The sequence below is a fragment of the Mastigoproctus giganteus genome, chromosome 6 (assembly GCF_048544385.1).
Source record: "Mastigoproctus giganteus isolate SK-2022 chromosome 6, ASM4854438v1, whole genome shotgun sequence".
Taxonomy (NCBI): domain Eukaryota; kingdom Metazoa; phylum Arthropoda; class Arachnida; order Uropygi; family Thelyphonidae; genus Mastigoproctus; species Mastigoproctus giganteus.
In genome coordinates, this window is record NC_143580.1 from 103082973 (window position 1) to 103106587 (window position 23615).

Below are 23615 nucleotides of genomic sequence, written 5' to 3' on the forward strand. Positions count from 1 at the left end.
TTACAGGATGAACACTGAGGTGGGCTTTCTCCCAATAACAAGTAGAGATGGGTATGATGCGTATGTCCAATTCTTAGCCTTGCCAACACCACTTCCTCACGTCTGTTTGGTCTGAAGCAAGAGAGCCACAGCTTTGGTTCTTATTTTATTTGGTAAAGTTTGCTGTTAGTATTCATTTTCCATATCTGTGACCAGTTGTCGTAACATGCTTTACGAATTACAGGCTTGTAATCAGTGTATGGGACCTGAGGATGTTGTGAGAGAGTGGGTTGAGGATGTTTAGCGGCAAAGTCTGCATTTCATTTCCCGGAATCCCAGAATGGCCAGGGATCCAGCAAAAGCTGATTGACTGATTGGACGCACTACAGGAAAATAGTTGGGAATGAAATTCTTTCAATGTAGGATGAGAAGAGGAGAAATTCTTCCTTATGGCATTGATAGCACTGAGGGAATCCGTGTAAATTATTGCGGGTGAGATACAAAGTTCAATAATCTTACTAAGTGCTAACTTGATGGCATAAAGTTCAGTAGTGAAGACACTGCATGATAAAGGTAGTGTGGCTGAAATTGTACATGTAGGAAAAACAGCTGCAGCACCTACCTTACTATCAGTTTTCGACCCATCGGTATATATTTTACAGAAATCGGAGTTAAGAGTAGCATGAGCTGAGTGCAACTGTCTCATGCTATTGGGAGGTATCACATTCTTCCCCCACCTTCCAGGAAGAGTCTATTGAATAGATGAAGAAGTAACTGTAATGATTCGGTACTTAGTTTCTGAATCATGGAATAGTGAATGTTATCTGGTCCAACAGCACTGCGTCTAGATGTTGACAAAGCTCTATGTAAATCGTGAATGGTAAAAGGTAAGTTTTATTGTTCATCTCCTTTTGAAGAGAAGTTTAACTTTTGTTTTTCTAAACTTGTTTTTAATCTTCTGAAGGTTTGCAGTTCCTGCTGTGGAACTGTCTTTCTTTTTTGGTATCTAGGTTGCGTCTGGCAGCCCAGATAAATCTGAGTTTGATTTACTCATTATATGCTCTTTTTGGCCCCGGGAGATTGTCTTTTTCTCCCAGGTTACCAGCCCCGCCACGTGAAGGCAAGAGCGGTACCACCTAGTGACCCAAGCGAAGAAAAGGGTTAGTATTAACTAAAATTAAAAGAGGGATTAAAGAAAGGTGGCTTTCCTTTCTAGGTTATAGTATTTGAATATATCTATTTAATTATAATATTCAGGAGTTATCGGACTTTCGAAACTCAGGAGAAACGTATTTACAGTTAAGCGTACTGGATAATCACTCCGGAAAGGCGCTGTGGTCACTAATATCGCTTGGCACTCGGGGCCGTACGTAGAGCCTGATGATGGAGAGGATCCAACCATCGAAGTACACTGTCTCTGGCAGAATTGTATACCAGGGACTCGATGATCTCTAAGTAGAAACGTCACTAAGTCAATCTGAGAAATTGCTAAAAACAAAGACTTTAGCAGGACTGCCAGTTGAAATTACCACACATAATTCCCTAAATACATCGAAAGGTGTTATTACCGAATGGGACCTTTTGACTGTTTCAGAGGAAGAGTTACTGCGCGAGCTAACGGAACAACAACTGATACATGTTAGCAAGATAATTACGAAGAAAGATGACATTCTCACTACAACCCGATCAGTTATTCTCACCTTTAACAATCCTTTTCTTCCCCACTCAGTTAAAGCAGGTTATTTAAATTGCAAAATCCGACCATATATACGGAATCCAATAAGGTGTTACAACTGTAAGCGATACGAACACTCTCAGGCAACATGTCGCAGTGATCCCATCTGTCCGCTCTGTGGATCGAAAGAACACAATCAAGCAAACTGCACCTCTTTTAAACCACTCTGTCCAAATTGTCACGGAAATCACCCTGCTCTTTCGAAGACATGCGAAATATGGATATTGGGAAAAGAAATACAAAAATACAAAGTAGAAAAGAAAGTGTCTTATCCGGTAGCAAGAAACAGATACTTGCAACCAAATCTTTCACGTTCCTATGTTTCAGCAGTGAAACAACAGCAAACTATAGCCACTCAAACGGAGGTGATAATACCTCTAAATCAAATTATAGACTGGAGTAAAGTAATATCGATGACAAAAACAACTTCACAAGAAACATCCAGTGCTAAAGCCCAAGATACTCCCGTGCCTGGAAAGCAGAAATCAGAAGTAACATCTTCAAAAACAAAGCAAAACAAGGTAAACCGTGTGAACAGAAACAAACAAACATAGACGAAATGGATACTAATGAACAGAGAGGGAACGTAGTAGAACTACACCCTGCAGAAGATATTGATACACCTCGTCTTAATTTTCTGAAGAAAGACAAACCCAAATACGATAAACTCAAACGCGCAGTCAGATTCAACATATAGTTTCGAGACCTAAATAATGCTGTATATTATTATACAATGGAACTGTAGTGGTTTACGCAGAAAATTGGATGAAATAAATTATATTATTCAGCAGTATAAACCAGTCTGCATTTGCCTTCAGGAGATACCTCCATCCCATCTAACACCTCAATCTTCACCCATATTTCAAAACTATACACTTTTCCGGAGAGACAGAAATGATAACAAAACTGCCAAAAGAGGTTGTTGTTGTTGTTGTTGTTTATTAGTTGTTAGCGCATCGGCTTCTGTGGCCATAATGCACCTCTCTCGGTTTTGATTTCCTAGTCTGGTTTCTTTCAAATTTTGGATTTAAGTAATACCTGACTTTATGAAGAGATGGAGTTCAAATGGATTCATTGACGTGTGGTGATTTTTGTGTTTTAAATCTGATTATATAAGCCTATTGATTTTAGGTAGTGAAAAACCTCTCTTACATTATTTTCTTCACTTAGAATGGCCAAAGGAGGAGTCATTTGTTTTTTTTTTTTTCTCATTTATTTACACACTCAAATATTATGTACAATTTTAAGAAACATATACAATAATTTATATACAATTTTATAGATTTGAAAATAGAGAGCTATTAAATGCTCGATAATTCCTATATTCTATTATATTATGAAACAACAGGGATTGCCTTTATTTTAAATACAGGAAGCTTCTTTTCCAACCAACTCTCCTAGTCCAACGGGCTAATAATTCTCTGGGAAGGCGATATCAATTTTACAAAACATGTTGGACATCTTCCCCACTGTCAGAACCGTAGTGTTCAGAACCCTCGGTCAGTTTATTGAGCGCTCAAGACTTCTGTCTCAAACTCCATAGCTCTGGCAGCAAGGAAACCATTACGTGGATTGACATAAAATTAAATTTTGAAGGTCTAAACCGCTTAATAAATATGTACCGATTATTTTTTTTTTGGTCCTGTAGCTTGTCTAAAAAGTTTAATGGATATGGGGGGATTATTCTCTACATTCCTTAAGTCGGACTAGAACTTTTCGGGGCGTCATGTTCACAGGACTGTTGTTTCATAATACAATTTTATGTACATTTTCATTCTCATATATAATTATCCTGGCATATATATATTTTATTCAGAATACAGTTGAGGAAACACAGTACAAAACACGTGTGTGTGTCCTGGTATCAAGGGTGGCCCCTAGGCATAGTCCATCTCCACCTAGTTGATCTTTATTGAATGTAGGACCTCTGCAAAGGAGCAGCCATCACCTGGGCAGCTGCTGCCTGGTGCCCGTCCCCAGGCACGAGTAGCCGGACCTGTTTTTTTTTTTTATCCTCTTACATGCCAAAGCGCACAAAATCACGCACCCATTGGAGGTCGTGCAATATCAGTGGGTACAAGTTATCCCGCTCCCAGGCTGCCCAGGCCTGGGAGCCCACAAAAAAAAATAAATAAATAAAGAAAAAAAAAAAAACAAGGCTGGAGCTCCAAAAACATTGAAGTCGCACAGCCAATACAAACATTTTTAAAGAACCCTACAGTTTTCAATAGCATTATATATCAGTTACCCTATTAACTTTAGCTTTAACAAGGAAATAAACTATTAACATTGATTACACATTCCAGTGATGTTTGCCAGTCTCTCTGATCAGTTCTAGCAACAGAATCTGAAAATTATTTACAGTCGTTTTTATAGCAATATTAGTTGTTACTTACCAATAGTTACATGCATTTCTGTTTTATACAATTGTAAAGAATTTCCAGTAGTCTAACTGTTCAGAAAATATACGTACAGTCTGATTTAATTTCTTCCCTAGTAGAATCTGAGCTTGTAGAGTAGGGCTATAGAAGTTCCTCAAGGCGATTTCCATGTAGAGAGTTCATATAGTATTCCTGAGCTTTAGGCTATAGGACATGAAACCTTAAAGGTTACCTATAAAGCGATTTATGCCATTTTTCAAAGTTTATACATCAGGGGACTTACCAGGAGAGAAAGTTCCCAGCATGCACTAAAGCACTCGCAGTAGCACTGAGCATTCTTGCAGATGGTTTTCCTATAAGTGTAGTTATACGTATTCAGTCAGAAAGCAGAAATTGGAATTTTTTGCGTTCAATAGGCTTGATGGCATTTCATATTATTGCAGGATTATCTTATGGGGATGAAGATCTTATTTTATTTATTTTTTAATAAGATTTCATAAGAGAGAAGCGTCTTGGGGTGCACAGAAGTAGGGATGTCTTAACTGTATGGTTAGCAATTATTTACAATTATTCAAGGTTAGCTTCCTAATAAATTAAGCCCATTTATATACACTGCTTCTTGGTGAGCCGTCCAGCTTCACTTAGAGGAGAAAGGGTCTACCTATCGTTTCCTGTTGCGTCGATGACTATCTTCAGGTATGTTCTTCCCAAAATTAAGTTAATCTGGATCATTGTGATTCCGCAGTAGAGTTTCTAGCCGCAAGTCTTTCCTTGAAAACTGCCGCAGAGAACTGTTGAAATGTAGTGAAGACATCAGTATTTTCAATGAGTAAATGTACATTATTTTCTGAGAGATTATTTATTTTAATCAGCAGTACCTGTCTTTCATTCAGATATTCATTACATTCAAAGAGAACGTGCTGCCATGTCTCAGATGCATCGCAGTGACAGAAAGGGTCAGACTCTAGGCCCCTTTGAAAAGGTTTAGCCCTGAGCGACCCGTGGCCTGGCCATTTTGGTGAATATACCAGCTAAGCAAACAACATTAAAAACCAACTTAGAAGCAGTAGCTATGAGAATAGCCATCGTTATCGGAATTTCTATCACAATCTCATCCCTTCCACTAACTATTCCTCTCTCCAGGTCGGAATTGAAACAATCTTACTGTGCAGCTTACAACCTCCCTATTAGAATCGATTTTATCACAAAAGAACTTCCAAATGCTGTTCAGACCTACCTTTACGCTGATGATCTCTCTTTTTCTTGCAATTCTCAGAACATGAGATCCATTGAACGTCAACTGCAGATATCCCTGAATAAAGTCCAAAGGTGGGCAAAGTTAAATGGCTATCGTCTATCACAGAAGAAAACTGTTGCAATCCCCTTTTGTAATCAACGGAAAATGCATACAGATCCTGGACTTCATAAATCAAACTTTACCATTCCAGTGCCTAACATCAGATTCTTAGGATTAATCCTTGACAGGAAACTAAATTTCCTTGAGCACATTAAATTTGTACGTATTTCCTGCCTCAAAAAACTAAACATACTAAGAGCTTTATCTGCCTTGTCTTGGGGAGCAAACAGTACATCTTTGCCACTGTTATATAGAGCACTGATCAGATCCCGATTGGATTATGGTGCTCCAATCTATGATTCTGCCCGTACACTACGATGGCTAGGTCCTATATAGCATTGTGCATTGCGGATTGCACTTGGTGCTTTCAGGACCTCTCCTATTCATAGTTTATATATTGAAACTAATGAGCCACCTCTTTACCTCCGCAGAAAAACGCTGCTTCTTAAATATGCAGCCCGAATACAAAGTTGCTGGCAGCATCCTGTTGAGCCATACCTCTTTAATCCACCACTGCAAAACTTCTATAGAAACAAACCCACTAAAATAAGACCAGCAGGCTTACGCCTAATTGAAATAACACAGAGTTGGAATGTTCTTATTTTCAATAGGCAACAAGTAATGAATTACTCTCAACTGTTTTAAGGAATTACTTTCAATTGTCCCCCTCTGCAATTAACCTGCGATACTTATCTTCACAAGTGGGGAAAAAATCGCCTACCAATAATCAATGTGAAACAACTCCATGCAAGACATTTAAAAATAAGCTGATATTTTACCGATCTATGCTGATGGCTCCAAATCACATTCAGCGGTAGGAGTATTTCCTACTTCGGCAGTCGGAAATACTGCGGCAGTATTTCCTTCTTCAATCATTTCAGCTGCTCTTCCAGCTCAGATAGCTGCTTCTCAGCAGAATCCATGCAATAAAATTAGCCTTAGAAAATCTGAATCACTACTTATCTGTAAAATACATAGTATATACGGACTCGCTCAGCTCAATTACAGCAATGCAAAATTCCTCCTACAAGGTTCACCCTGTGTTAAATCAAATCAGGGGTCTCCTATTGCAAATTGAAGAACGTCATCAATCAGTGACCTTTTGCTGGATCCCAGCACATTCGGGGATAAGGGGAAGTCGCTGACAAAACTGCTAAAATCCATGAACGTTTGGTTTAACCTCCATCCATGTTCCAGCCTCTGACTACAATCACACATCATACAAACAGCATGTCTCGCGCAGTGGAAAGATCTATGGCACTCCCAAACAAATAATAAACTCTATCAGTTGAAACAGCACCCAAAGCTTTGGCACTCTAGCACCAAAACAGTGCGAAGATTGTTGTTGTTGTTGTGATGGGGGTTTAATGGCGCACGACCTGCTGGGGCTATATGCGCCTATTCATAGGAAAATAATAAAAATCAAATTTCAGATAGAATAAATTTATGGTTTATTAGAGTGATGTTTTAAAATTTATGATACAGTCCAATTTTTTTCAAAAAAGAGAAGAATTCGTTGATGTTTGCATCGTCACCTATAATATTTTTTAATGTCTTCGGTTCCGGAAGATTTTTTAGGGAAAGGAGGATGGATATTCTGTCCTGATCATAGTGAGGGCAGTCAACGAGAATGTGTTTGACTGATAAGTGCGAGGAACAGTGTGGACAATGAGGAGGATCCTCTGCTGTAAGTAGGTGAAGGTGAGTCAGATATGTATGTCCTATGTCCTATCCGTGCTCGTGCAAGCACTACTTCTTCTCTTCGTACTGTTTTGGTGCTAGAGCACCACAGCTATGGATCCTGTTTCAACTGATAAAGTTTATTATTGCTTTGGGTGTGCCATAACTCTTTCCACATCGCAAGACATCTTCTTTGTATGATATGATTATAGTCATAGATTGGAATAGGAGCGAGGGTTAAATCATAAGTTAATGGATTTTTGGCAGTTTTGTCAGCGAGTTCATTCCCTTTTAGCCCCGAATGGGCTGGGATCCAGCAAAAGGTCACTGATTGATGACGTTCCTCAATTTTTAATAATAGGCTTCTGATTTGGTTTAATATAGGATGAACCTTGTAAGAAAAGTTTTGTATTGCTGTAATTGAGCTTAGAGAGTAAGTGTATAGAATATATTTTAGAGATGGGTAGAAATTCAGGTTTTCTAAAGCTAACTTTATTGCATGAAGTTCTGCAGAGAAGCTGCTATACTCAGGTGGAAGGGAAGCAGAAATGATTGTAGAGGGAAATACTGCTGCTGCTCCAACGGCTGAGTGTGATTTGGAGCCATCAGTATATATTGGCAATAAACTAGCATATTTCTGAATATGGCTTGCATGGAGTTGTTTCACGTTGAGTGACAGTAGAAGATTCTTTCCCCATTTTTGAAGATAAGTATCACAAGTTAATTGTGGAGGACGTGTCCAAGGTGGGTGAAAGCATTTCACTACGTCTAGCCTGTTGACATTAGGAATATTCCAACTCTGTGTTATTTCAATTAGGCGTAAGCCTGCCGGTCTTATTTTACTGGGTTTATTTCTATAAAGGTTTTGCAGTGGTGAATTAAAGAGATATGGTCCAATAGGATGTTGACAGCAGTTTTGTATTCGGGCTGCATATTTAATAAGTAGTGTTTTCCTGCGGAGAAGAAGAGGGGGCTCATGTGCTTTAATATATAAACTTTGGGTAGGGGATGTCCTGAATGCGCCAAGGGCAATCCGCAGTGCACTATGCTGTATAGGGTCCAACCAGCGTAGTGTACTCTTTCGGGCAGAATCGTAGATTGGAGCACCATAATCCAAACGGGATCTGATCAATGCTCTATATAGCAGAAGCAAAGATGTACGGTCTGCTCCCCAAGACATTGCAGATAAAGCTTTGAGCATGTTCAGTTTTTTAAGGCAGGAAGTACGTAGCGATTTAATGTGCTCAAAGAAATTTAATTTTCTGTCAAGGATTAATCCCAAGAATCTGATATTGTTGGTCACTGGAATGGTAAAATTTGACATATGAAGTTCAGGATCTGTATGCATTTTTCGTTGATTACAAAAGTGGACTGCAATAGTTTTCTGCTGAGATAGACGATAGCCATTGAGTCCTGCCCACCTTTGCACCTTATTCCAGGATAACTGCAGTTGCCGTTCAATGGATCTCATATTCTGAGAATGGCAAGAAATGGAGAGATCATCCGCATAAAGATAGGTCTCAACTGTATTTGGAAATTCTTTTGTTATAGAATCAATTTATGGGCGAAGAGGGTTGCACTCAATACAGAACCTTGTGGCACTCCTTCTTCCTGTAAAAATATCATAGAAAGCGAGTTGTGGTATCGAAATTGGAACGAACGATTCTGGAGAAAGTTTCTGATGAATATAGGAAGGTTGCCTCGTAGACCAAGGGCATGGAGGTCGCTGAGAATGCCATGATGCCAGGTAGTGTCAAATGCCTTCTCTATGTCTATGGAAACCAAAACGAGATGTTCATTTTTAAGAAGGCATTGCGAATTGCAGACTCTGCCTTAATCATGAGATCTAAGGAGGACCTGTTCTTACGAAAGCCATGCTGATTATTACTCATTAGGGGTTGTGTTTCGATGGTCCAAACAAGTCGATTATGAATAATTTTTTCAAGTAATTTACCGAGGCAACTGGAGAGGGAAATTGGTCGGTAATTGTATGGCCTTGTAGGGTCTTTTCCAGGTTTCAAAAAGGCAAGAACTGTGGCATGATGCCAAGAGATGGGATAAATGTTTTCCATAAATATTCTGTTATAGTAGACCAGTAGTATTTGTAAATTTTTGTCACCAAGGTTTTGTAACATGATATAAGATATTCCATCTGGCCCAGCAGCACCGTTGTGTCGTTTTCATGGCATGTAGAAGTTCGTGATATTGAAGAGGCTGGTAATACGTAAGGAAAACTGAGGTTCGAAAGTTTATGGCTCGTTCTTCGGTCTTGGTCTTTATTTTCTGGAAATCCGCAGAATAATTTGAGGCCGCTGAAACTTTAGCAAACGTTTTGCCCAAAGCATTTGCTATGTCCTCAGGAGCAGAGATTTCCTGCCATTCCATGAAAGAATTTGTGAAGGGGTTGTAGGGAATTTTCCAGAAATCTGTCTGATTTTCTTCCATATTAACCTGGAGTTAGTGTTTTTGTTTATGGTAGATGCAAAATGAATCCAAGAATTCTTCTTGGCTTGCCTTTGAATGAGACGTGCTTTCGCTCTTAGCTTCTTGTAATTGATAAGATTAGTCGTGGTTGGTGATCTACGAAATAAATTCCATGCTTTATTTTTTAACTTCTTTGCTTTTGTGCATTCTTCATTCTACCAATAGTTATGGTACCGTCGGGACCGAGGATTCCAGAATGGAATTCAACACTTAGCTGCAGATAGTAGGAGTGAAGTGATATAATCTGTGGCTTCATCTATTGATTGTGTACGTATATACTGCTCATCCAGGGTGACAAAAGATTGAAATTTGACCCAGTTGGCTTGAGAGAACTTCCATTTCCTGCAGGGATTGACTAATGGTGGTTGTGCATTGAGCAGATCACAAATGATCACTGCCCAAGGGGTCATCTAAAACAGACCATTCTATAATTGGAAACAGAATCGGGGAACATACTAATTGATCGATTGCAGAAGTTTCTCCAGTTGGTAATTGTATGTGAGTGGGTGCACCAGTATTAAGAACAGTAAGGTTTTGTTTGTCTAGAAAAGTTTCAATTAGTCGGCCATGTGTATCTACTTTTGTTGATCCCCATAAGGGATGGTGGCTATTGAAATCACCCAAAAGACAGACCGGGTGTGGCAATTGCATTAGCAGGTTTTCAAGATCTTGGTAAAAGAAAGTATGACTTGGTGGGAGATAGACTGATATTGTGTTAACGCAATCTGGGTTATCAAACGTACGGCAACAACTTCAATATCAGTTTGCAAAACAATTTGTCTGGTCGGGATCTTTGAGCTGATGAAGATGACCACACCTCCACGGGCAGCATTTGAAGTATTACGATCTTGTCGATAGATGGCATAGTTCTTTATGTTGGTGGAAATTTGTGGAGTTAGTAGGTTTCCTGTAGACAGAAACCAACTGGAGAGTAGCGGTGAATTAGACTTGAATATCATTAAGGTTGCTACGATATCCTCTGCAATTCCATTGTAGAATATAAGGCATTATTGGTGTTTAGTAGAAGAAGCTGTATCTGACTGTTTTTTTAATGTGGTTGGCTTGAGACGTTCAGGCTTTGGTTTGTCTTTTTTGGAGAAGAATGGTCGACCGGTGTCCATTTCTTCTTCCGCATGTATTTCTAAGATAGGTTCTTGTCTAGATGAGTCGAATGTATCCATAGATGTTTCTTGGATATTCTTTTTTAAATGTGAGCTCCGATTATTCGATGTAGAAGCAATCACTGGGGGAGGAGAAGGAGATGTTGCTGGTACTGTAATTGCAGTATTATTTGCCTGGTTCAACTGCTTAGGGGTATTGGACTGTTGCTGGGAGAGAACAGCCCGAGCCCAGTCAGAGATTGAAGTGTTTGTAGGTACTCTAACATCGGTTTGGGTGCCAACTGATTGATACTTTTGCGCAATATTGGCGTATGTACGCTTAGTCATACTGGGAGCAATTACTTTCCTTGCTTCTTGAAAACTCACTTTATTTTCAATCTTATATGTCACAATTTTCTTTTCAGTTTTCCATTTCTCGCATGACCTGGAATAAGCAGGATGGTTGCCTTTACAGTTGGGGCAGGCCATTTCTTTTGCTGAGTAATCACTTTGAGTGTGTTCAGAGGACCCAAAATTGGGGCAAACTTGATTTCCTCTGCATGCCATTTGAGAGTGGCCATATTTTTGGCACTTAAAACATCTCAAAGGATTAGGGAAGTAGGGCCTAATGCGGCAAAGTAGATAGCCTGCTTTTATCGATGTTGGTAGATTTGGCGTATTGAAAGTGAGGATAATGTTCCTTGTAGGTGCAAGTATATTGTTTTTTTGGTCATAATCCTTTTGACTGCAATGACATTTTGGTCTTGAAGTTCTTGCATTATCTCCTCCTCCGTGACATTCAAAAGATCCCAGCTGGATATAATCCCTTTGGATGTATTTAGGGTAGCATGGGGAGAAACCTTTACTGGAATTCCAGCAAAGTTGGCAAGGTTTAGTAGTTTCTTCGAATGTCCATGGTTTATTGTCTCCACTAGTAGGTCGCCTGATTGCAGTCTCTTGACTGTCTTAGGCGATCCTGCCAGACTTTCCAGGTGTTTTTGGATAACAAATGGAGAGAGCTTACTGAGAGGCTGATCTCCAAGAGAGTGCATTATTAGAAATGCAGGACAATTTGTCGCTGAGGAAGTGGTTTTCAACCTCTTGGGTTGCGACGTGTTATGCGCATTGTCTAACTCTGGCCGAGAGCTTGTCGGCTCGAGAGGCGGAAAGGCATGTTGATCCATGTTTGCTCCTTTTAGCCCTTGGCAGATTAATTTTTCTGCCAAGATTTCCGGCCCCGCCACGGGGAGGCAGGAGCAGTGCCCGGTTTGACCAAGCGTAGAGTATTAAGTGTTAGTAAAAGAAGTATGAAAAATAAAGAAAGGTAGCTTTTCTTTCTTGCTCTGTACAAGCACTTTTTCTGACAGTAGCTGATATAAAAAATAAATTTTTTAAGGACAGGAACTTAATATAACTTTAAATTGCTTTTAGATAATCACTTTTTAAGCACAGAGAAAACGCTCGATCACATTCGCTTGGCACCCGGGGCCACAGTGCGAAGAGAAGAAGTGGTACTTGCACGGGCACGAATAGGACATACGTATCTCACTCACCTTCATCTATTCACAGGAGAGGATCCTCCTTAGTGTCCACACTATTTAACACAGTTATCAGTGAAACATTCTAATTGACTGCCCACAGTATCAACAAGACAGAACATCCGTCCTGTCTTCCCTGAGAAATCTGGGAGAACCGATGACATTAAAGCATATTATTGGCGAGGAAGCAAATATGAATGAATTTTTCTCTTTCCTGAAAAAAATTAGACTTTATCATAAATTCTGAAAGATCACTCTAACAAAAATCAAGTCATTACAACTGAATTTTGTTTTTAGCAGTTCAATATGAATAGGCGCACTATAGCCCCAGCAGCACACACACACACACGCACGCAGATCTCAATTAACAAAATTGAGCTGTGGATATCTCGCAATGGCTACTGCTTATCAGCACAAAAATCTAACTGTATTCATTTCTGTAAAGCACGTAATATCCACTCTGAGCCTGAACTACAACTTAAAAATATCACCATTCCTCTTTCCAATAGTATCAGATTTCTTGGCCTAATCCTGGACGATAAATTAAACTTCTTACAACACATCACATACCTGAGAACCATTTGCTTGAAAAAATTAAATATTCTCAGAGTACTATCTTCATTGACGTTGGGTGCTGACCGATACACTCTGCTTCGGCTATATCGTGTATTAATCTGATCTCGCTTGGATTACGGAGCTCCAATCTATGTCTCGGCCAGGAAAAGTGCACTGACTCGGCTAGACACTAACTTGGCCCTAAGAATTGCTTTCGAAGCATTCAGAACATCCCCTGTATAGAGTCTATATATAGATGCACACGAACCTCCACTCCATCTTCGGAGGAAAATGTTGCTCCTCAACTATACAGCAAAAATACGGAGTCTTCCCTTTAATCCTATATCGCCATAAATGAGCCCCAATGGATCACATTTTATCAAAACAAACCTAACGAAAACAAGCCTATTGGGATAAGATTGCTACAGTTAACACAATGTTGGAATCTAGAGAATTTGATTGATATATCTGAATTTTTCCGTTTTCTGAAGAAAACTAGAATTTTTAATCTTTTCTGATTAAGGACTTTTCAGACACTACGATTCTTTCTATTTTCCTTTTTATTATAAACGAACAGGCGCATTATAGCCAACGTAACTTATGCGCCATAAAACCCCCACAACAACAACAGCTTCTCTTCGGTGGGTGGACAGGTACCCTGATTTTGCAATAGTGACAATCCAGTTATGAAGTGTAACTTCACAATGTGAGAGATGCCTATGGTGTGCGGTGATATAGACTATAAATTATTTAAAGGCAAAGGCCTCATGCTACGAGATATAACCAAAACGATGCCAATTTAATTAATTAATTTAACTACTTTGGTATATGGCTACGTTAAAATGATTCTTTCGCACTAACCTACATGTTAGTCATTCTACCTCGTAGCATGAGGTGCCCTTAAATATTTTATAGACTATATGTAAATTATTATTAACTATTTTTTAAAAACAATAATATGTACTCGTACTTAGCATATGTAGCATCCCTTAGATTATTATAGGCATACCTATATTTGCTGTCGCCGTTAATGGAATTGTTACTTAACGCAAAAAAACCGTTTTCATAAGTTACATGAACAACAAATTAGGAAACACTGACATACAGGAAGAAAAAAATCTCCACTGAGGAAACGGTTATTCAGCATTTAACTGTCTCTCTTTCTCTCTCTTTCTTGTTGGTCAACGTATTCTCATAATAAAATTGCATCATCTTTCTATTGTGTGCCTCATTGGCACTAATGCGTGTTGTTACACCGTAAAGACTGCACAACTTAATTTTTATCAACACGCCTCAAGAAGTTATTACTGCTGACTGAAACGCTCCCTCTCCTGTATTCGACGTTATTTTTGTGCCGCGTCTGCTGTTACTGACTGGCCTGTTCGATGCTGCTCGGCGAACCTGCTGGCTCTCTGTGACGAAGGGATTAATGGTTTCTTCATTGATCCATGTTGTAATGACCAGATGCAGTTGGAGAGATTTCTTTGAAACGAGCACAACTGCAACTCGTCGTCATACACTCTATTGGGATGCTGATGGGGTGTTAACGAGTCAGTAACGTACTTACCCTACGATACACTTTGATCTTGGCCAAAAGGCCGAGAAGCGGTACAGCACGTTGGCATAAATAGCAAGTGATTTCTTTAACATCTCTTAAGCCATGATTATTTGATGTCATTATACTTCCTACTGGCAGCAGCCATAGATGCGTAGTGTATCAAGACGCTAATTCTTGGTGCAATCGTATCATTATTACTTATTTTATTGCTCTGAATAACTTTAATATGTGAATTCAATATACACGGTGTCCACAAACCTTCTTTACAAAACTAACCAAATATGAAATCAAATGCTATCCCTATTTTAAGATATACACACTGCTTGACCTTTGGAAATTATTTCCATCAAAATATAAACACGAACAGAACTGCCGTATAAAACCTTCAAGGTCCAATTTAGCAGTAGCCCTTGCGCGAAGAAACAAATAATCAATCAATCTTTACAAAACTTAAACGTCATTAGGTGAACAGGGTCATGATACAAACCGAAACACATCCTGGTTAGGTGGGTATTTTCAAGTTTTAATTAGAGATGTTCGATATGGGGGGCCCCGGGGCCCAAGCGTTTCCGTGGCCAACCGATTCTCGTGCAATTAAAGATCGTTTTTTGCTAAGCGAATAGGTTCTCTTTTCTTTTCTCCCTTACTTATTAAACCCTTTTGTTAAGTAGCTTCATTATCTTAAAAACACTAAGAAGTGAGCCCAGAAGAAGGAAAGTACCTTTTTCTTTAATTTAGTACTCCTACTAACTGTACTAACCTCTACGCTTGGCCACAATCGGCACTATTCCTGCCTCACCGAGGCGGGGCCGATAACCAGGGTGGTAAAGGTAAACCCCCAGGGCAAAATGGAACTAACATGTTGTTGTTGTTGTTGTTGTTGTTGTTGCTTGGGTTTTATTGGCGCATTAGCGACTAGGGCTATAATGCGCCAAAACCTGGTCATAAAAAGTAAAATTTTCAGTGGCCTAATGATTTAGGTCACTAAGTCAAGGTACAAAAACAAGTATAAACTAAAAGACAAATATCAGTAAACAAGTAACTATAATAAGGTAGATTTTTTAAATGTGAGTAAAAAGGTTTACTGATATCAAAAAGCTAAAAATAGCAGACACATGGTCATTGTGGGATAAAATCTGACTGAATGTATACGGCTCAGTCAGATGGTTAAAAGCGGTAAAACGGATATTGCTAAAATCTGGACAGTCAACGAAAATGTGCCTAATTGATAACATTGTGCCACAGGATTCACACATTGGAGGGTCATCAGCCCTCAGCAAAAACGAAGGAGTCAAATGACTATGTTTTATGCCAGTCCGGGCAAGAAAAACTTCCTCCTTACGATTCCTGCGCAGACTAGACTGCCGCGGTTCAATTACAGGCTTTATTCGATATAATTTATTCGTAGTCTGTCTATTCCACGAATGCTGCTGTTGGGAGTATGACTTTTGATGTATTATTTTCCTGTTGTCTGTATAGGGGACTGACAGGCAGCGGTTATTATTGGAAATTGCTGATTTGGCTGCGGTGTCAGCCAAATCATTTCCCCTAATCCCAATGGGGCTGGGAATCCAGCAGAAGCGGATATCAGAACTGGATGAGATAGACAGAACTGGATGAGAATTATATCTCACAGTTATTAAAGCATGTAACATGCTGAGAGAATCGGAATATAAAATGAACCGTTGTTATAGGCATTTACTAATGTGATCCAAGGCTAACTCTATAGCGTGCAGATCTGCAGTAAATATGCTGCATTCAGAGGAAATCTGCTCCGATGTAGTGCTGTCTGTAAAGACAGCAGCAAATCCCACATATGATTCCGAAATTGAGCCGTTTGTGTAAATTGGCGCGAAGTCAGAATATTCAGCTCGATATGCTGAATGAAGCTGCAGGTAGACAGATGATGGAGTGTCCGACTTTTCCCAATTTCTAAGGGACAAGTCACATTTTGGAACATGAGCATGCTATGGTGGAAGTGGTTGCTTTTGTGTTTGGGCAACCTTGTTTACCTTGATATTAAGTTCTTTGAGTAATCTTGGAGACGAATACCAAAAGGACGATTGGCAGCCTTACGGGTGTTGGGCAAATTTTCCCATCGTGGCAAAATTTGCCCAACAAAATCGAATAGCTACGTAGGATGGTCTGGCAGGGATTTCAGTTTTAAAGCATACTTTAGAGACAACTGCTTACGTCGAAGCGATAACGGCAGTTCGTTCGCTTCGACGTATAAGCTCTGGACAGGTTGTTGTTGTTGTTGTTGTTTATTAGTTGTTGGCGCATCGGCTTCTGTGGCCATAATGCACCTCTCTCGGTTTTGATTTCCTAGTCTGGTTTCTTTCAAATTTTGGATTTAAGTAATACCTGACTTTATGAAGAGATGGAGTTCAAATGGATTCATTGACTTGTGGTGATTTTTGTGTTTTAAATCTGATTATATAAGCCTATTGGTTTTAGGTAGGGAAAAACGTCTCTTACCGTATTTTCTTCACTTAGAATGTTTTCCAAAACTAGAGCATCTTGATTTTTAGTTACAGAACTAAAGGCTATTTTTCTTTCATTTATAAAGGCTGGACAATCTAGTAGTAAATGTTTTACTGTTTGTTGTACACGGCACTGACTGCATTGAGGTGGTTCTTTGGATTTAAGTAGATAGGAATATGTGTGCCCTATTCGTAACCTGGCAAGGGTTACTTCTTCTTTTCGGACATCTCTTTCACTGGATTTCCACTGATTTAAAACTGGTTTAATTTGAAAAAGTTTATTATGTGTTTGCTCGCTCCACATTCTTTGCACTGTGTTTTGCTGTTCACTTTGATACTATGTCTGTAGTCTGTAAATGGGACTTTGGTGGTTGAAGAAAGGGTGCCGGTTGCCATTTTTGCTACATGGTCTGCTTGTTCATTTCCTTTAATTCCCATATGTCCAGAAATCCAAAAAAAAGTGACGTCTTGTTTTCTTTTAAGAATTTTGTTTAGGGTAACTTGGATTTGTCTTACAGTTGGATGGAAACTCTTTGTGTCACATTGTATTGCTTGCATCGTACTGAGGGAATCTGTGAAGATCAGACTATGGGGTAGCTTTTGCTTCCATATTTGGTCTATTGCTAACTTCACTGCTTGCAATTCAGCTGTGAAGATGCTACATTCTGTTGGGAGGACTTGGATTATTGTAGTATCAGAGAAAACTGCTGCCGCGCTTACTTTTGTATCGGTTTTCGATCCATCTGTATAGATTTGTGCATATTGTGGATATTTCTCTAGATATGCAGCATGTAGTTGTTGAAAGCTGCTTCCTAGTAGAGAATGTCTTCCCCAAGATCGAAAATAGGTATCATAGTTTGGTGATGTTATTTCCCAGGGGGGTTTTGGTGCGTTTCGTATAATAGCTAGTTTGTTGAAATCAAGAGACCAAATTGGAAGTAGCTCTTTGATGCGTATGTTTGCTGGTTTGTTAACTGTTCGGTGTATTCTGTACATATTTTCCCATATTGGTGTATATAATGTTTTGAACACAGGATGGTTTGGAAAACACTTTATTTTAGCTGCATAAGATAGAAGGAGTTCTTGTCTTCTGAGGTGAAGTGGTGGTTCATAAGCCTCAGCATAGAGACTTTGAACTGGAGAAGTACGAAATGCTCCCAAGGCTATGCGGAGTGCACTGTGGTGTACAAGGTCTAACCATCTTAATGCACTTGGTTTTGCAGAGCTGTAAAGAGGTGCCCCATAATCGATTTTGGATCTTATCAAGATTCTATATAGATGTAATAAGGTGTACCTGTCTGCTCCCCAATTTGTTGCAGATATGACTCTAAGAATATTTAATTTCTTTAGACAGTTTATCCTAAGGCGTTTTATGTGATCTAAAAAGGTCAGTTTCTTATCTAGGGTTAACCCGAGAAAATTTGTGTTGGATGTTACTGGGATTACTTCTTCTTCTAGCTTTAATTCTGGATCTGGGTGCAAGTTTCTTTTCCGACAAAAGTGTATTCCTACTGTCTTTTGTTTACAGATTTTAAAGCCATTGTTTTGAGTCCATGCAGTTATTTTATTAATTGCTGTTTGTAATTGACGTTCTATTGTTCGCATGTTTTGTGATTGATAAGAAATGCTAAAATCATCAACATAAAGCGCTGCGTCTATAGTATTTGGTACTTGTTTAGCTATTGAGTTGATTTTTATGGCGAACAGGGTAGCACTGAGTATCGATCCCTGTGGTACTCCCTCTTGCTACACAAAGACTTCCGATAATGTGGTTAATATCTTAACTTGGAAAGTTCGTTGTTGTAAAAAAATTTGGATATACATTGATAGATGTCCTCTCATTCCAAAGTTAAAAATGTCTCTAAGTATTCCATATCGCCATGCTGTGTCATACGCCTTTTCAATATCGAAAAATATCATTACTAAGTGCTGTTTTCTTAAGAAGGCATTTCTTATGTTGTTTTCTGCTTTTATCATTAAGTCTAGAGTGCACCTTTTCTTTCTGAAACCACATTGAGCTGTATTTAGTAAGTTATGGGTTTCTAAAAACCACATTAGTCGGGCATTTGCCATTTTTTCAAGTATTTTTCCAAGGCAGCTAGTTAAGGCTATTGGACGATAGTGATTTGGATTTGTGGGATCTTTATCTGGTTTTGGGATGGCTAAGACTATTGCGTGGCGCCATTGATTCGGAAAGGAATTTTCCAGGTATATTCTGTTATATAAGAGGAGCAACGATCTCAATGATTTCTCGTCTAATTTTTGTACCATCATGTATACTATTTCATCTGGACCTGCTTCGTCTGTGAAATGGCTTTATAAAGTTCTCTGAGGGTGAAAGGTTGGTTATAGCATTCTTAGTTTTTACTAGAGAAATTCAATTTATATGTTTCTGCATGGGTTTTATGTTTTCGGAAAGCTGCCTTATTTATTTTGTCCCAAACTTTCCGGCTGTCTGTTTTCCTAGTAATCGTAGATGCAAAACGGATCCAACATTTTTTCTTACTAATCTTAGTAATGCGTCTAACATTCGCCCTTGCCTTTTTGAAAATTATAAAGTTGGTTGTGGTAGGGTGTTTTCGGAAAATATTCCATGCTTTGGTTTTCTCGCGTTTTGCTAGGGAACATGGATCGTTCCACCACGGCTTTGGATGTATGGGAAATTTTAATGAAGTTTTTGGTATTGTTAATTTTGCAACCTGGAGGAGTTTGTCAGTCACATATTTAACTGCAGAATCAATTGATACCTGCTGGATTTGTTGCTATTCTAATATTGCCAGCTGCTTGTATCTTGCCCAGTTTGCCTTATCTAATCTCCACTTTGGAGCTCTTTGTGGTTGACAAGTGGTAGGTTCTTTTAAAGTAACCTTATTGGATAATGATCACTACTCAGGGGATCGTTATGAACTGCCCACACCAGTAGAGGGTATATTGACGGAGAGCATATGGAAAGGTCTATAGCTGTGCTAGTTCCTGTGGTTAGACGTATATATGTGGGTGTCCCGTCATTCAAGAGTATTAGGTTTAGCTTATCAAGTAGTTTCTCTAGAATTTGACCTCTTTTATCTATATTTTCATTTTCCCATAGAGGATGATGGCCATTCACATCTCCCATGATACATAAAGGAGTTGGTAATTGAACTACTAGGTCTTCTAGTTCTGTATAGGTTATTTCTTCGTTTGGTGGTAGGTAGATGGAAGCAACTGTCACATGAAAGTTTACTGCAATCCGTACTGCTATAACCTCTATATTAGTCTGCAAAGGGATCTGTTTAGTTGGTATACCGGAATTTACTAGGATTGCTACTCCACCTGTACTGCCTGTAATTCTGTCTTTTCTATATATATTGTAATGTTGTAGTGTTATTTTATTCTGGGGCTTAAGATATGTATGTTTCCTGCAAACATAGACTAATCGGATTGTACTCCGATATGAGATCGTGGATATCTTCAAAATTGCTGCGGAATCCTTTACAGTTCCAGTGTAAAAATTTATTCATTATTTGGTTTTGTTAGTACTTTCAGCTTGTTTTCTTGAGGTTGCTGCCTTTGAGTTCTCTGTTTTTTGTCTTCCTCTTTTAGGGAAGTGTGGCTTTCCGGTATCCATCTCTCCTTCTTCTGCAAAAATTTCTAGTATTGTTTCATCTGTCTGATCCCTTTCTTCTACTTCCATTTTATTTCTGTTTGCTTCAGTGGTTCTGACTTGTTTTGTAGATTTGGTGGTTTCTCTAGTTGGTGGTATCGTGATGGGCTTGTTTATTGCCTGATCAGGTTTTTCTTTTGGTTCAATAAGAAGAGAACGTGCCCATTTTGACATGGATTTTTTTGGTGGGATCGTTACATCTGTCTGTGTTTCTATTGTCCTATAAGTTTGCGTTACTTGTGCATACGTTGGTCTGTTTGTTCGTTGTGGTTGTATTGTTTTTTTTCTTCTTGGTATGTTACATTGTTTTCTACCTTATATTTCTGTATTATTTTTTCTCTCTTCCATTCTTCACATTCTTTTGAGTAGGCATCATGTTCTCCTCTGCAATTTGGGCATCTTGAATTCTGTGCTGTACAGTCGTGTTGTGTATGCTCTTGTGATCTACATTTGGCGCAGATAGAAAAGCCTCTACATACTGCTTGAGAGTGTCCGTACTTCTGACATTTAAAACATCGGACAGGGTTTGGAATATATGGTCTCAGTGGGCAGTTTAGATATCCAGCTTTAACTGTTTTTGGTGGTTTTGGAGTGTTGAAAGTCAGAATTATATTCCTCGTTGGGATAATTTCTCCTTCTCTTTTAATTGTTATTCTTTTCACTTGAATAACTCACTGGAATGCATCGGTGACTTCGAGATATAAGGAAGCGAGACTCTTAAGCATCTACCAACTGATACAAAAAGCTGAAGCGGTCTTTGTCTACAATGCTTTGAAAACACCAAACTTTCCTCCTTCTTCAGATCCTTTTTTAGAACAATAGAAGAAGAAGGAATAAGATATAATTTAAGAAATGAAGCGAACCTGAAGGTTCCGCTTTTCAGAAAAGCCATAGGCCAGAAAAATATAAAATACAGAGGCGCAAAAACCTGGAATAATCTTCCTGAAAACATCAAAAATGCCATTTCACTAAACAAGTTCAAGAAGCTCCTGACTGAACACATCACCAGGGAGGTCTGATCTAAATCACCTTCCACTCAACTCCTGAACTTTCCACAATGCATACCAGTTTGGAAATTGTGTAAACAAGTTGAAGGAATAGCTGTCATAAATTGTAACATTCTATGCAATTATTTCATAATTTTTTCTTTCATACTTGTTATTGTAAAAGTACTCACAATGTAATTATAAGTATATACTGTTGTTAACCACGCGATATGTGTGGTTGGTTTACGTAGTCTCGGTAATGGAATGTAGAAACATGTCTGATTCATGATGTATCTGTTTTTACTGTTATCTTTTTCAAAGGGAACACCCCCTAAAAAGCCTCTGGCTTATGTGTTCTCCCTCCCTTCTGGCTGTTATCTCCCAAAAATTGTAACACAAAACAGGGATAAATAAATTATCAAACTCCTTGGTCTTTTAACTCTTCTTTTATTTCATCTTCGGGAACATTGAGAAGATCCCACTCTGTAATTACTCCTTTCGATGTATTCAAGGTGGAATGAGGAGTAACTGTTATTGGAATTTCACCGAAATATCTCGCTTTTATTAGATGCTCTGCTTGTTTTTGATTTGTCATCTCTACTAGTAGATCTCCTGATTTTAGTCTTCTGACTGTTTTAGGGGAACCAGCTATGCTTTCAAGAGTTTTTTGAATTCTTAAAGGTGACAAACTTCCGATCGATTGTTCATTCTTTGAATGAATAATTAGAAACAGTGGTGCGACTAGAGGAAGGTCCTCTGTCCTTTGTTTCTTAGCTGTACGTGAATCCATTTCATCTAGTTTTCTGCTAGTTTGTGTAGCAGAAACATGGTCTGTGTTTGCCACGATTGCTCCTTTTGGCCCTTGGCTGGAGGACTTTTCCGCCAAGATTTCCGGCCCCGCCACGGGGAGGCAGGAGCAGTGCCGCTAGGAGGCCAAGCGGTTAGTATTAGTTGTTTAGTGTTGCTTAAAAATATATGATAAAGGAAAAGAAAGGTGGATTTCCTTTCGGCGTTCTGAGTTGTAGTTTTCAAGTATGGAACTGTTTTTAAAATGAAACTGTTGGGAGAAAGACAGGAACTTAAAAATAACGTTATTCACTTATCTAGAGCACTATAAGTCGCAGTAATGTCGCTTGGCCTCGAAAAACGCTTGGCACCCGGGGCAGCTCTGGACAGGAGATGTTCGAAATGCTCCAATAGCGGTACGGAGAGCCAGATGATGGACAGAATCCAGCCAACAAAGTACACTGTCTCTGGCTAAATTGTATACGAGGGACCCGTAATCTAGTCTGGATCGTACAAGTGCACGACAGATGCGTAGAAGTGTGCATCGATCCGCACCCGAAGATGTAGAGGAAAGAGAGCGCAGAATATTCAGCCCTCTTGTGCACTTTAGGCGGAGTTGACGGATGTGATCCAGAAAGGTCAGCTTTTTATGAAATACGAATCCCAAGAATTTTGTGTTCGCCGATACTGGAATAGCATTTTGTCCGAGCCTTAATTCAGGATCAGTATGAAGATTACGCTAACGACAAAAATGTACGCCAACGGTCTTCTCCGGCGAGAATCTGAAGCCGTTAGCAAGTGCCCAAGAATTAAGGCGATCAATAGATTTTTGCAGTTGTCTTTCAATAACCCTCATGTTGCATGACTGACAAAATATGCAAAGGTCATCAACATAGAGAGCACTATTTACGGTTGGAGGAAGTTGTTCTGTGATGGAATTTATTTTGGTGGCGAAAAGCGTGACACTTAAAACTGATCCTTTTGGTATTCCCTCCTCTTGGCTAAATGAACGAGAGAGTGAGGATCCCACACGAACTTGGAAACATCGATTGGCTAGAAAGTTTTTAATAAAAACGGGGAGTTGGCCTCTAAGAGCAAGGCTACGCAGATCTTTTAAGATGCCAAATCTCCAATTTGTGTAATACGCTTTCTCCATGTCAAAGGACACTGACACCAAGTGTTCGCGTTTTAAGAAAGCATCCCGGATGGATGTTTCCAGTCTAAAAAGATGGTCCAAAGATGACCGGTTCCTTCGGAAGCCGCACTGTACGTTGGAGAGAAGGTCATTTGTTTCTAAATACCAGATTAAACGAAAATTAACCATTCTCTCCAGGATTTTGCACAGACAGC

At 39.1% G+C, this 23615-nt stretch overlaps 1 protein-coding gene across 1 annotated transcript in view; it reads right to left on the minus strand.

Annotated features, from left to right (window-relative positions):
• The window catches only part of LOC150084482 (uncharacterized), a 139083-nt gene extending 120628 nt beyond the window's left edge, over positions 1 to 18455 (minus strand). The window contains exons 1-2 of the mRNA XM_090376260.1: positions 17367 to 18455; positions 16846 to 17097 (exon numbers count right to left, since the gene is read on the minus strand). Coding sequence (XP_090232386.1) covers positions 16846 to 17097; positions 17367 to 18455 — 1341 coding nt within the window. The remainder of the gene's footprint in view (positions 1 to 16845; positions 17098 to 17366) is intronic.
• Positions 18456 to 23615: the final 5160 nt, after the last annotated feature.